Genomic DNA, 14,873 nt, shown 5'->3' on the forward strand with positions numbered 1-14,873 from the left:
AATATTACTTTTTCTTTTTTTGTAATAATTTAATCGTTAATTGATTTTTTTTTCTTCTTTCCTTAATACATTTTATTAATAAAAATCTTTAAACTTTTATGATGTACAAAATAAAAAAGGGAAGAATATAATAACTTATAGTATACTGAAGAAAGAGATGAAATAATTTTTTTTTTTTTAAAATGGAAACAATTGAAAAAAAACAATATCATAGCCCAAATGAAAATGATAATACTCATCAAGATAGCACAACAGATGATGAAGAAAGAAAAAGAAAAAAAAAAAGATTAATAGAAAAAAAAAGAAAAATACAATATGAAAAAGAAAGGGGGAAACATCGAGAAAAAACTAAAGATCGAGAAGAAGAGGATGAAGAGGAGGAAAGCAACAAATATAATGAAAAAAAACGCCATAGAGAAAGAGAAAAACGAATGAAATATGAAGAAATGAAAAGAAAAAAACGAGAAGAAGATACAAATAGCAATATTAGTAGTAGCAGTGACGATAGAAATAGTAGTAGTAGCAGTGACGATAGAAATAGTAGTAGTAGTAGTGAGTCAAATATCAAGGATAAAAAAGAATATAGCGAAAAATTTGAAAAACTGAGAAGAGAACGTAAAAGGTACCGAGATAGAAGTAGAGACAGAAGTAGGGACAGAAGTATGGACAGAAGTAGAGGCAGAAGCAGAGATAAATACAAACTTCGTGGAACATATACCAATGTAGAAGTTCGTATAAAGAGTAGTAAGCATAGGAATAGATGTTCAGATGATGAAGAAATAAAAGAAAGTAAAAAACATAAGATGCGAGAAAGGGATGATGATAAAAATAAAGATAGTAATAGTAGTGATGATTCTGAAGAAGAGGGAAAAAAAAGTAGAGAAACAAATAAAAAAAAAAAAATTATTGAAAAGGGAGAAGATGAAAGTGAAAATAAAAACGAAAGTGACGATAGCAATGAAGGGTCAGATAAAAGTAGTGTTAGAACCAGTAGTGAAAGTGGCAGGCAACGAAAAAGAATGCGAAGTCATAGTAGAAGCGCTTATAGAGAAAGAAGAAGAAGAAAATACCGAAATTCAGATAAAAGATCAAGAAGAGATAGGCATAGAAGCAGTGAAAGAAGGCGAAGAAAAAAACGAAGAGATAGAGAAAGAGATCGAATATATAAACGTAGAGAAAAAAATTATAAATTTGATTCTCCTCCTGATTCTGAATCAGATGATAATAATAATAGTGATGATGATAAAAGTAAAAAAAAAAAAAGTAATTTTTCTTCTGAAAATCCGAATAGTAATATTCTTGAAAATAATAATTTGCTTTTAAATGCAACTAATACAATTCTGAGTAATTCTGGAAACAATATATCAAATGTTAATTTTAATAATCCATCATCATTACTTAATATACTTGCTTCTAATTCAAGTCAAAGTGGTGATAATGCAATTGCAAATCCTGGAAATATATTATTAGAAGTAGGAAATAAGTTAATAGAAGAAAAGAAAAGTATAGCATTAAATAAAAATCCATTAAATTTACTTTTAAATACACAATCTTTACAACAGTTATATAAAACAGCATTTGGAATTTCTGAGTTAGGATTATCAACAATTGATGCAAATGCTGAGAAAACAGCCAGAGAATTGTATGTTGGAAATATTCCACAAAATATAGATATACAAGAAATAGTAAAATTTCTAAATACATGTTTATTAATATTATATAATAAAGAAAACGAAAATGAAAATATATGTTTAAAAGCATGTATTCGCGGTGATACAAGATATGCATTTGTTGAATTTAGAAGCTTACAAGATACATCAAACTGTATGCTATTAAATGGTATTTATTTTTATACTAATAATCTTCGTATTGGCAGGCCTAAAACATTTCCAATAGAATATACAAAACTAATACCTCCAGCTACAATTCCTACTATAGATACATATTATCTATCTCAAGGGTTAATAGGAATTAAAGCATTTGCTATTTTTCATCAAAATAAAGATGAAACTAAGAATGAATATATTCCTGTTGATATGATTAAGTTACAAAAATTATGTGTATCAAATATTTCTAAAAATAATGAAACTAACAAAATTAAAGAATTATTAGAAGCATTTGGAGAGATTCAAGGTTTTGAATTTTTTGAAGGTGAAGAAAATTCAGATACTTATATCTGTCTTGTTGAATATAATAATGTAGAAAATGCGATACAAGCTCATAAAATATTAAATCAAAATACTAGTTACAAAATACAATTTGAATATGAAATTTTAAATGATCCTATAATTAATCAACTTGTTAAAAAAAAATATATGCAAAATAAAAATTCTATTCTTTCACAACAAATACCAACAAAAGTTATCGTTTTAAGTAAAATTGCCACATTTGAAGAACTATCTAATCCTGAGGATTATAAAGAAATTTCTGAAGATATTAAAATAGAATGTGAAAAATATGGGCCTGTTCTTGAAGTTGTTTTACCCATTATTTCGATAGATGCTTATGAACATTTAATTAAAAAGTCAGAGAAAGAAAAACAAGAAAAACAAGAAAAACAAGAAAAACAAATAAATGAAAATAATGCACCTTCCGATAAAGTTAATGAAAATGATGAACAATATAACTCTGATTTTGTTGGAAAAACAGAAATAAATAACAACCAAGAAGAAACACCTGATAAAATTGAAGAACATCCATATTATGACCTTAGCTCTATTGGATGCGCTTTTATTTATTTTGAAACAATTGAAGGGGCAACTAAAACAAGAAAAGAACTTAGTGGTAGGAGATTTGGAGCCAATATTATAGAAGCCAATTATTATAGCGAAAAAAAATTTCTTATGAAAAATTTTAAAAATGTTAAATATAATTTTAAAAAATCACATTCTTCTCTTTTTAACTTAAACTTGAAGTTAGGGAATTGTGCGTATTCTGATGGATCGGATGAAGACTAACAAGATGATGCATTTGTATCTGTTTCTGTTTAAACCTTAAATGGGAATATGAAGTTCCTTAATTCAAATAAAATAAATTGCTGTTTTGTAATTCTTTCAGCATTTATTTGAATCATTGATATTCATTTTTTATCTTTTTTTTCTTTTTTTTGTTTTTTTTTTCTTATTTTACAGAGAAAAAAAAAAATAATTAAAAATTTTGAGGGGGATTAAAGATTCCTGAGTTAGACACAATTTATCAATATTCAAAAAATATTAAAACACGAAAAAACATAAATACAATTAAATAAAATAAAAAATAAATAAAATAAAAAAATAAAATAAAAATAAAAAATAAAAAATAAAAAAACAATGATAATATGTAAGACATTTTTTAGCTGACTATCTATTTTATTCACGGGTTTAAAACTCGTTTTGAAATATTCGTTTTATTGGCCATAAAATTAGAATCATTGAAATTGATATTTTATTTTCTATTCATTGTTATGAATATTCTTCTTCTTTCTCCTTCCTTTTTTTTATATTTTTTTTATAACATTATCTTTTGCGCCTACTTAATTTCTTAGCAATCCGTTTGTTTATGATTTGTCGTTTTTTTGCTCTAGAAGCTAGTTTTCCTTTTAATTTTTTTTTAAGTTTCCCATATTGTGTTATTGCACTTTTTTTTTTTTTTAATTTTTGCATAAGCATCATAACTGATTTTTTTTTTTCCTTTTCTTTGTTGGTTTTAAATCGAGATTCTCCATTATTTGTATTTTTAATTTTAATAATTTCTTTTTTTTTTAATTTTTTTTTATATAATAATTGATCTTCTGTTATTATTTTTTCCTTTTCGCTGTCACTCTCTGTATCATCATCATATTCATCATTACATATTTCTGCTAATTCGGACAAAACGATATTTTTATTATTTTCAATATATTCTTTCATTTTTTTTAATTTTTTAAAATCGTCGTCTGTCAATATTTTTTCACTTAATATTTCTTCATTTTTTTTTTGTATCATCAACTCATTTTTTATCTTCTTCTCTCTCCTTGCTTTTTTTCGGTTCACATTTATCTCTCCCTTTTTTGCCCCTCCTTCAGCTTCTTCCTTTACATCTACTTCTTCCTCTGCATCTACCTCTTCCTCTGCATCTACCTCTTCCTCTGCATCTACCTCTTCCTCTGCATCTACCTCTTCCTCTGCATCTACCTCTTCCTCTGCATCTACCTCTTCCTCTGCATCTACCTCTTCCTCTGCATCTACCTCTTCCTCTGCATCTACCTCTTCCTCTGCATCTACCTCTTCCTCTGCATCTACCTCTTCCTCTGCATCTACCTCTTCCTCTGCATCTACCTCTTCCTCTGCATCTACCTCTTCCTCTGCATCTACCTCTTCCTCTGCATCTACCTCTTCCTCTGCATCTACCTCTTCCTCTGCATCTACCTCTTCCTCTGCATCTACTTCATTATCACGACCACGTTTCCTCCTTGAGGCTCGATCGAGCAAGTATGAATACTGTAAGAGTGATTGGTCGTGTCGAGTTGAAGACAAAGTTGGCAAAAGCTTTTCACGCTGAACCAACATAGCTGTTTTTTTATCCCATAATTTTTTAGACATAACATGAGGGTTTGTGTTTTTTGCAACGTTAATAAATCGCCGAATAAGTATGGAAATATTTTTATTTTTGTAATCTTTAAATATTAAGACAGATTCAAATATTTCATCATTTAAACAATTTGGGCATTTAATAATGATTTCAATTATTGAATTAATAATTAAATAAACAAATTCTTCTGATAAATTTAAAAGCAAAAACTTTTTGATTAAAACATAGACAATTCTTTGTACATATTGTACTGGTATATCATCATGTAATGATTGAATAAAAATCGATAAATATTTTGACAATGTATTTTTATTTTTTAAATGATAAATCGTATTTTCAAAATACAGAAAAAAATTTTCTTCTATGATTTTATATCGTTGATAGATTCGACACAAAATATTTAAAAGTAATATTTTAATATTATTATTATTATTTGATCTATATTTTGTATATATAATATTAAATATTTTAGATGCAAATGAATATGGATCAAATAATGAATCTATAAATAAGTAGTTAACATAATTAGATGCATATACATCTGTTTCATCATCCGATAAATTTTTATTATTAGAAAGTTCATCCATAATTTTCTCTTTTTTTAGATGCAACCTTTTTATTTTTGCTTTTGTCATTTTTTGATGTGTTTGATTACTTATAGATTTTAATTCATCAATATTTTTATTTTTATTTTCTATATCTTTATTTATTTTTATTGAAAATTCTTTAATATCATATTTTCCTAATAATGCATATGCAACACATTTTACTATTTTTATATTTTTGTAAAATATTCCTTCCGATATTATATTTATATTTTTTTTTTTTTGAGTATAAATATTTTTTTTTATCATTTCGATAAGTATACTACATGCAAAATTATTCATAGATTCATTTATTTTGATATTTTTAAAATATACAAAATTATTTATATTAGATGAATATTTTTTTTTTATAATTTTTCTTTGACTATTTTCAGCAAAAGCTTCATGTAATAAATCTAAAACATAATTTTTTAATTTTTCATCTTTTGTTTTTTTATTTATATATATAATCATGTTACTAACACATTTATATATATATCCTTTTATTCTATGAATTGGGATATCACTCATATATATTAATATTTGAATATATTTTACATAATTTATATATTTTTTTATTTGTTTAAATGTTTTGACTATACTTAGTAATATACTTGGATATAAATTGTTTTTATAATGAATAACTAATTGGCAACATAAAAAATATAATTCTTCAACATAATTTATATCTTCTTTATTTTTAATCATTAAAAAATTTATGTATTCGTTTAATTCACTATATAATAACAATGGGTTTTTATTATGTTCTTCACGTTGATTTATTAATGTAATAACTTCTTCGGTTTGCTCATTTAATTTACTTAATATTTCTTTTTTTTTATTTTCTATTATATTTGTTTGAAAAACTATTTCCTCTTCGTTTATATCACAATTATTTTTTCCTTCGTTTGATAAATTTATTATATTATCCTGATTCTGTAAAGGGTTACATCTAGCAGACGAATCGGTATTTGCATCTGCATTGCAATTACGACTTTCTTGGTTTTCTAATTTATCTTCATCCTTATCTCCAATACTGCTGCTACTACTTCCAAAGTCTATGCTTATATCAGAATAATTCCCAATATCAGTTTCTGCTATTTCAGGTTCATTTATATTTACCTCCTTTATATATTTTTCTTCATGTTCACTATTGATTCCTTTTTGATTGATTAGACCCTTTTCTGCATCTACTTTTTTCAAATTTTTTTCATTTTTTTTTTTGCTAAAAAAGTGGCTTGTATGACATAAAAAGCTTAACTGACTGCATAATAATTCGTTTTTTTTCGACGCGTTTAATAAAAGCATGCTATAATTAAAAAGGAATTTATCAAACTGCTCATAAAACTCAGTACTATACAGCTCCGCATTTTTATAGATGTTGTGTTGTAGATGGTTTAGAACCCGTTGTCTCTTTGTCTTTACATCATTCATATTTGAATTACGTTTCTATTTCCAATATTATATATGTATAGGGTCCAATGACTGTTTTCCTCCACTTCCGCTGCGTTTGAATTGGATGGTTAAGGAAATAACTTATATGAAAGATGAAAGTGTTGTTATTTTCTCATTTATTCGTTTATTGCTTAGTTCTTGTTTTTCGGGTTATTTTATTTTTTGATCTCCAACTCGTGTTCGTGTTTTTTTGTTTTAATAGCCACTTCAAGAAGAAATATTTTCTGAATTTTTTCAACAAATGGCTAAAATATTTATTTATTTATATATTTATACCTTATAAAACAATTAGCTGATATTTTCAAGCATGTTTATCCCCATTGATGATTTTGTACGCATATAAAAAAATCCTATTTATCAAATATATACAAATAGTTTTAAAAAAAAAATTTTAATATATAAATATAATTTTTTTAATACATCTTTTTTCTTTATTTTTTTAATACATCTTTTTTCTTTATTTTTTTAATACATCTTTTTTCTTTATTTTTTTAATACATCTTTTTTCTTTATTTTTTTAATACATCTTTTTTCTTTGTTTTTTAATACATATTTTTTCATTATTTTTTATGTATAATTTCTGTATTTTGCTAAAATAGTATCGATCATTTTTTTCTGAAAAAAAAAACAACGTTAAATTTAGGGCGGCACGCTTTATCCTATTTTTTTATTTTACAAAAAACAAGTTGGATCATATAAATCGGAAAAAATCCATGAATATATAGTTGTAGCTGTTTTATTGTTTTTAATTTTTTTCTTTTATTATTCGCATAGATTTTAAATAATTCATTTTTATTCTCCATTTTTGCATATAATTTAAAAAAATAAAAATATAAAATAAAATGAAAACAAAAAATATAATACAATAGCAACAGTTAAAATGGCATATGCTTATACAATTTTTTTTATTTTTGACAAAATTTAATAAATCCATTTGGAGCCAGTTATAGTTTGCCTGATTCGAGATATATACATTTTTATTTTAAACTTGGTTCTAATAATATAGATGATTTATAAAAAATATATTTTCTATGAACATATTGAAGAAATAAATACTTGCATACAACTTCCAATTTTCGATTCTAATTTTTTTGCATTTCTTTTTTCTTAGTGTTGTATGTTTATAATTCCTATTCTTTGATCTTGTATATATCTATCTTTTTTTTATTTATTTTTATTTAACTAAATAAAAATCGTTTATCCTTGTTTATATAATGAAGAATGTTCTGCTTGGATACGTTAAAAAAGGAAAGAGATTTAATGAATTGAATAATAAAAAAGGGATAGAAAAAAAATTTGTATCAAAAATAGGTGGCAAACCATACTGGCTCGATATAATAAATTTACCAGAAGAAGATAACTTTAAATGCATAATTTGTAATAAGTTATTATCATTTTTGTTACAAATATATGCACCCATTGATAATATAGGACATTGTTTTCATAGATGTTTATATTTATTTGTATGTTTTAAATGTGGTGACCAAGTTAAATGTTTTAGAACCCAATTGCCCCGAAATAATCCGTTTTACAATTTTTATTTAAATAACAATTTGAATACCAATCCAAATGAAAATGATAGTAATTCTAGTGAATCTGATCAGGATAATATAGAAATGATAAAAAATGGACAAATCCAAAATAAATTTAATGAATTAAGTAATTTTGAAAATGAAGCCAACGAATTTACAACTACAGAAAATGATTCTACTGATAACGACTCAGATGTAGATGTCACAAAATACAGAGAATTATATTCCACAAATTTAGTAACTGCTTCTGAAGATTTAAACAATTCAACTACTATATTTACTGATATATGTAGCACTATATGTCCTGATGATTTAGCAAATACACCTCTACATCTAACTACAACTTTGAATAAAACTGAAATTGTTAAAAATAAGGATGGAAAATTAATTGAAAAAAGTACATTTAGTAATATAAACAAAGTGAATAATATAAATAAAGAAATTTTTGACAAAAATGTAGAATACCTTTTATGCTGTAATAGATGTGGTATACCATGTAAAGATAAAAAAAATAATTCAGAAAAAAAAAACAATAAATTTCATAAACAATGTGAAATGAAAAAACATATAATAATTTTAGAAAATAAAATACATATAAATGATGAATATGATTGCGAAAGTAGTAGTATAGGATCTGATAGCTATTCTGACGAAAGTGAAGAATATAATGAAAAGGATCAAATAGAAAAAGTAGATAATGATGATGAAGTTGACATAACTGAAATGAAAGCCATGGAGGACATACAAAAAGAAGTATTTAAAAATAGACAAATAGATAATGTATTTTTAAATTATATTAAAAAAATATCTCGATTTCCTAAACAAATTATTAGATATTCTTACAAGGGTAATCCTTTATATGCAACAAATGATTTTCAAAATAAAAATAAAAATAATATATATTCCAGAGAATATGATGATAAAAAAAAATCTATTACTTTTGAAAATGTACCAAATTGTTATATTTGTAAAAAAAGAAAAGTTTTTGAATTTCAAGTTTTATCCACAATAATTAACTATTTAAAAATAAAAAATAACAATTTAGACAATCAAGAATCTCAAAAAAATCTCAAATTTATGACTATAAATATATATACTTGTGAAAACAATTGTGATGTATTTGATGTTAACATTACAAAACAGAGAACAAATGTCCCACCTCTAGGCCGATATATACAGGAATATGTGCATGTAGAAGTGGAAAATTGATATCATTATTATAATATTCGAGGGTATAAAATCCTAGATGCTTTAAAGAAAAATTGTAAATCTAAAAATGGGCAAACATACAAAATAATAAACACATTTATAAATTAACTAAAAATATATTTGTTTTTCATTGTTTTAATTAATTTCATTTGTTATTTGTACATAAATATATTGTGTGATTTTTCTGATATTTCTTTTTTTAAAACACAATAACAGTTTTACCAAATACATATATTTTTTAATATTATACCTAACTATACATTTCATTGTTATAAATATATAACGTGAATAATATATTTCAAGATTTATAAAAAATGCATATTTTTATTTATTATACCATCTCCTATATATAATTAATATCTATAAATTGATTATTTACTTAAACAAAATATAAATAAAATAATATAGTAAAATAATAAAACGTTTGTCAGAATATGTACACATATTTGTGATAAGGCATAACTGTGTAATATTAAAATGAACCTTTAAATATGCTGTGAAAAAAGTAGAGTATTCGATATTTTTTATAACAGTATTTAAGAATAATATCATAAAGGAAATATGTAATTACTAAAATGGAAATGGTTGATTTTTTTTTTTAATTTAATAATATACAATATAATACTTTTAGATGTTCATAAAAAATGTGAAAAAAAAAATAATCCTTTAATGCAGTAAATATATCGAAACGAAAATAAAAAATAAAGTAAAGAAGAAAAAGTATTTCATAATGTCACAATTTAAATATTTTAATTTAAACTTGTATTATAAAAAACATGTAAGTTGTGTATGTATGTATGTATAAATATTATATTTTAGCAAAAAAGTGTATGTGAAATCATGTATCTTCTGTGTGAATAAATGGGCTTTGAATTTTTGTTGGCAAAATGAAAGTAAAATTCAAGGGAAAGAATAAAAAGCAGAATTATGTACATTATTTTAAAAAATAAAATAAATTATATATGCATATATTTTATTTACTTTGCCTTTTTATACAACATTGTTTATTCTCATTTTTTATATGATTTTTCCCATTAAAATTTGTGTATTTTTATTTATTTTTTATTTGCCCTTTAATTTTAACTGTATCGAAAAGCATTTTTCTCATTTACTTATAAGGATTATCCACATTTGATAAAACAAGCCATATGGTTATAAAAAATATAAACATAATTTACCATATGCTTATTATATATACATATTAATTTTCGTATATTCTAAATGCACTAATTAAAGGCCCCAAATATTGAAACTCCGGCAAATCAAAAATTGCATAACTATATATGCAGATATGTGAATTTAAACTAATATACTGCTTTTATGAATTAATATACATGAATAGTATATAAATTGGCGCACCTCTAAAAAAAATTAACGAAAATATATTAAAAAAATGGAAGCAAAATAATAACCTTATTAATATTTTTCAGCATATATATAAATAAATGGAAAAATTAACTCTTATACTAAGAATATCCAAATGATAATGTAAATTGTAAATTCCTTGTGCACATTTTGGGTTTTATTTCATTATTATTTTATTATAATATATTTATTAAATTAACAATTGTATTGGCAAATACTGTTTAACATAAAATATATATTTTTTTTTCTCTCATAATTTTTCTTTACTCCTTTAATATGCTAAATGTTTTAATACTTATTTTTCATTAATTATATATATCGCACAAATATAATTATGTATATATATATAACCCCAAAATAATAAAATGACAATATTGTATGTTTAGGTTTTAAATATTGTATATATGGTCGATTTTTCTATTCTCCCCTTTTAAAAGAAAAACGCTATTATTTGGCGATGTAAATATACATACACTTTTGCGTTATGCATATGACCTAATATATTTATATATGTGCAATATCTTGAATATAATTGTATATAACATTGCAAGTAATATATTATAACATTGTATACACACAATATATATTACATTATTTATATCCCCACTTTATTAAGCTCCTAGAAAATACAAAATGAAAATTCTTTGGGGAAACACAATTGCTATTGTCATTTTTTATTTCTTGAAAAATACAAATGCAATACAGTTATATGGAAATGATTTAAAATTTGACGAAAGTTTTAAACCTAAAATAGCTTCTGATAAAAAAAAAATTTTAGAAGACAATCAATTTCAAGAATCCTTAAAATCATTTTTAAAAAATAATGGAAATGACGATTTTTTAAAAAAAAATGCAAATGAAAATGAAAACATATTTGGATCTGATAAATTTATTGAAGATAATAAAGAATTCATAAATAAACAAATTTTATCTGACTTATATAGTAATTTTATTATTACAGTAGTAAATGATAATACTTTAAATTTCTTGGATAATATTAAGTCTAATAATGAAGAAAATACTGAATTCCAAATAGAATTTGAAGAAAGTTGTTCTCCATTTTTTTGTGAAAAAGTTATGAAAGCAAAAGAAATTGAATCTAAAAATAAAAGCAATGAAAGGGAAATCGTTTTACATCAAAATGATAACTCGAATAAAGAAATTATTGATAATATGAATCAATCTGAACAAAATAATGATATAGATAATCAGAATAATGAAGAATTATTTGCTAATCTTGATTCTATACTTGATAAGACAAACCCTAACGGAAAAGGAGATGTAGATGCTATCTATTCCCGAGAAATTGATGGCAATCAAGATAAACAAAAAATAATTTTAACAGATGGAACGAATGTATATGTATTAGAAGAAGTAGTACAAGATAACAATAACTTTATGGATGAACAAAATATAAATCTTAGAAATGGGGATCAAGAAATAAAAATGCATATACCCCAAAACAATAATAAAGTAGAAAATAATGATATTAATGAATTTTTTGAAAATAAAGATATATTAAATAATTTTAATTTATATGATAATGATAATAATGGGGATGGATATGTTAATAGTGTTTATACAGATAGTGAAAGAGGAATTAACGAACATAAAATGGATTATAACGAAAATTCTGAAAATAAAAATGAAAATATATCTGATAGTATTGATGAAAGTATATTGAATATGACTGAAGAAGAATTATCACAAAAAATTTTTGATGATATAAAGATGAACAATGAGGATAAAATAGAATGTCATAATTATTCTAATAGCCAAGATAAATGCAATAGTTTTAAAAAATGTACTTTTGTTAATATTGACAATAAAGATGTTTGCTTCTTGGATTACAATTACATGCTTTTCTTAAAAAACACAAATTGTACTTTGCAATCGAAGTCCTCTCTACTCTCCATCTCAAAGGATCTACTCCAGTATGACGCACAACTTTACATTTTGTTCATTTTGTTCATTTCGTTCATTTTTTTCATTTTTTCCCTTTTTTTTGCTTTTCCACGCAGGAACGAAATTATCAACAGACAAATGTTCCAACTACTAAGAAACAGCAGCAATAATAATTTTATTTGTGACACAATTACTTATTCATTCCTTACAAGTGTTGTTGACAATACAAATTATGATGACATATTTTCTTAGATTGAACTTTTAAGGAGCTATACACACGGCTAGCCAATTTGAAAAAATTGCACACATGTCCCTTTTAAAATGTTTGTAATAAAAATTGTGCATATGTATAAACGCTTTGACAGAGAAATAAGTAAAGAGGATTTCATTAATATATTACTTCCATATCAACTAATATTCTAATTTTTTTCCTTTTTATGACTTTTACATTTTTTTTTTTTTAACTATGTCATTTTAATATATATTTAAATACACACACACCAAATATAACATTTATATATGCATAGTCATACTTATGCATATATATAATTGTTTGCATGCTGTGGTGCTATATATATGCATGGATGCATTATAGTATGCATATATGTGTATACTTTCATTAATTTTGCAAAAATGCATTTTTTTTTTCTAATCGCTAAAACAAACAATATTTTAGTAAGCTCTTCTTTATTTCACTTTTTTAAGAATATTAAAATAATGTATAGAAAATATGTTGTATGCATATATCTGTACAAATGTGTAAATACACTGGGTACTATAAAGGGGTTTATTCGAGGCTTTTTATGGAGAAAACTTTAAGTTTATTTTTAAATTGTTTTGACTTCTTATGATAAATATAATATATAAATTATCTAATAACATAAAATTATTGACACGTTCGTAATTTTTTTTTAATTTTGAATTTTTACTTATTAATTTAAAAACACAAAGAAATATTATGGGAATTCTTTGGATGGGTGCAAAGGACCTAATTTCGATTGCTATCATGCATGCTGTGCATTTTTAGAAAAATAAATTAAATTAAATTAAATTAAAATTAAGAAAGTAGAAAAAAAAATGAACAAATTAAAAGTTTTGAATTCAAATTTTTGTTTTCAAAAATAAAATCATTGAAATACGCGAAAGGGAAACAGCCAAAATAACATATTATTTTATGTAAATTTTTTTGTGATAAAAAAAAAACACTAACAATTTTATACTTGTGAATAATGTCTTTATTAAAAGATCAATATTTAGAAGAGGTTAACAAAAGAATTATTGATAGTACCATAAAAAAATGTAGTAAATTTTACAATGCTCGAATTCTTGAAGCTATTAAAATACGATGGTTAAAAATTTATGAGCAAAAATTAAAAAATATGAACAATTCTATGGAAAATACAAATGAAAATATTGAGGACAAAAATAAAAATCAAAACAGTAAGTTTTAAATTTTACATTGTATAACAAAAATCGTCTTTTACTTATAAAAGTAAATTTGCATATAAGCATTATCAGATTCCTATTTTTATTTCATATAATTTTTTCGACATTTTTATTTTACTATTTCCACACATTCCTAATGCCAGATAACGATTTTGACGACGATGAATTTGAAGATGCTGAAGTGGAAGAAAAACAAATTGCTGATTTTTCTGAACACGTTGATGATGAAAATCATGGTAATTTTACACATAAACGAACTTATTTCATTTATATTTTTATTTATTGTTTACTTTTATTTTATTTTTATTAGAAGAATTGAACGATTTAGATGATGTTTCTATAAGTGATCTAAGTGATGTAGACCCTCCAACAAATAATGTTATTGTTGCAATATCAGAAAAGGTATAAAGAGCTATCTATATAAATCCAAGCATATCTATGCGTATAAATTTTATTAACAGACATATTATATATACATATTTATTTGCACACACGTTTTAAACTGATATACTATATGTATATTATTTCCTTTGTTTACCAATATAGATATCAAAGCCATGTGGGAGAAGAAATGCTAACAACAACTGGAAAATTAAACTTAAAGGTGGATTAATGAAGGTTTGTTTTTTTTATTTATATTTGTTAATTTTATTAAATATATATTTTTTATGTTTAACTTAATTTTTCATAAATAGTGACATAAAAATTGTAAAAACTATTTTTTATAGGTGGATGGAAAAGAAATGTTTTTTCGAAGTTTACAAGGAGACCTTGAATTTTGACATGAATATTTTTTTTTTTCATTATTATCATGATTAAATTATTATTA

The 14,873-nt window shown here is 23.6% G+C and overlaps 5 protein-coding genes across 5 annotated transcripts; 4 read left to right on the forward strand and 1 right to left on the reverse strand.

Annotated features, from left to right (window-relative positions):
* Positions 1-182: 182 nt before the first annotated feature.
* Positions 183-2,957, forward strand: PBANKA_0613700 (RNA-binding protein, putative; the record flags this gene model as incomplete). Its single annotated transcript, XM_034563774.1, has 1 exon — positions 183-2,957. One exon carries the CDS (start codon positions 183-185, stop codon positions 2,955-2,957), a length of 2,775 nt encoding a protein of 924 aa, XP_034420637.1.
* Positions 2,958-3,494: 537 nt separating this feature from the next.
* PBANKA_0613800 (protein SDA1, putative) lies at positions 3,495-6,566 on the reverse strand (the record flags this gene model as incomplete). Its single annotated transcript, XM_034563776.1, has 1 exon — positions 3,495-6,566. The coding sequence occupies one exon, from the start codon at positions 6,564-6,566 to the stop codon at positions 3,495-3,497; it is 3,072 nt and encodes a 1,023-aa protein (XP_034420638.1).
* Positions 6,567-7,801: 1,235 nt separating this feature from the next.
* On the forward strand, positions 7,802-9,328 carry PBANKA_0613900 (PDCD2 domain-containing protein, putative; the record flags this gene model as incomplete). The annotated part of the gene is made up of 1 exon (XM_034563777.1): positions 7,802-9,328. One exon carries the CDS (start codon positions 7,802-7,804, stop codon positions 9,326-9,328), a length of 1,527 nt encoding a protein of 508 aa, XP_034420639.1.
* A 1,998-nt stretch (positions 9,329-11,326) lies between these two features.
* On the forward strand, positions 11,327-12,850 carry PBANKA_0614000 (conserved protein, unknown function; the record flags this gene model as incomplete). The annotated part of the gene is made up of 2 exons (XM_034563778.1): positions 11,327-12,627; positions 12,715-12,850. The coding sequence occupies 2 exons, from the start codon at positions 11,327-11,329 to the stop codon at positions 12,848-12,850; spliced, it is 1,437 nt and encodes a 478-aa protein (XP_034420640.1).
* Positions 12,851-13,827: 977 nt separating this feature from the next.
* Positions 13,828-14,826, forward strand: PBANKA_0614100 (transcription initiation factor IIA subunit 1, putative; the record flags this gene model as incomplete). Its single annotated transcript, XM_034563779.1, has 5 exons — positions 13,828-14,038; positions 14,188-14,280; positions 14,355-14,446; positions 14,591-14,662; positions 14,773-14,826. The coding sequence occupies 5 exons, from the start codon at positions 13,828-13,830 to the stop codon at positions 14,824-14,826; spliced, it is 522 nt and encodes a 173-aa protein (XP_034420641.1).
* Positions 14,827-14,873: the final 47 nt, after the last annotated feature.

Source organism: Plasmodium berghei (genome assembly GCF_900002375.2).
Source record: "Plasmodium berghei ANKA genome assembly, chromosome: 6".
NCBI lineage: Eukaryota > Apicomplexa > Aconoidasida > Haemosporida > Plasmodiidae > Plasmodium > Plasmodium berghei.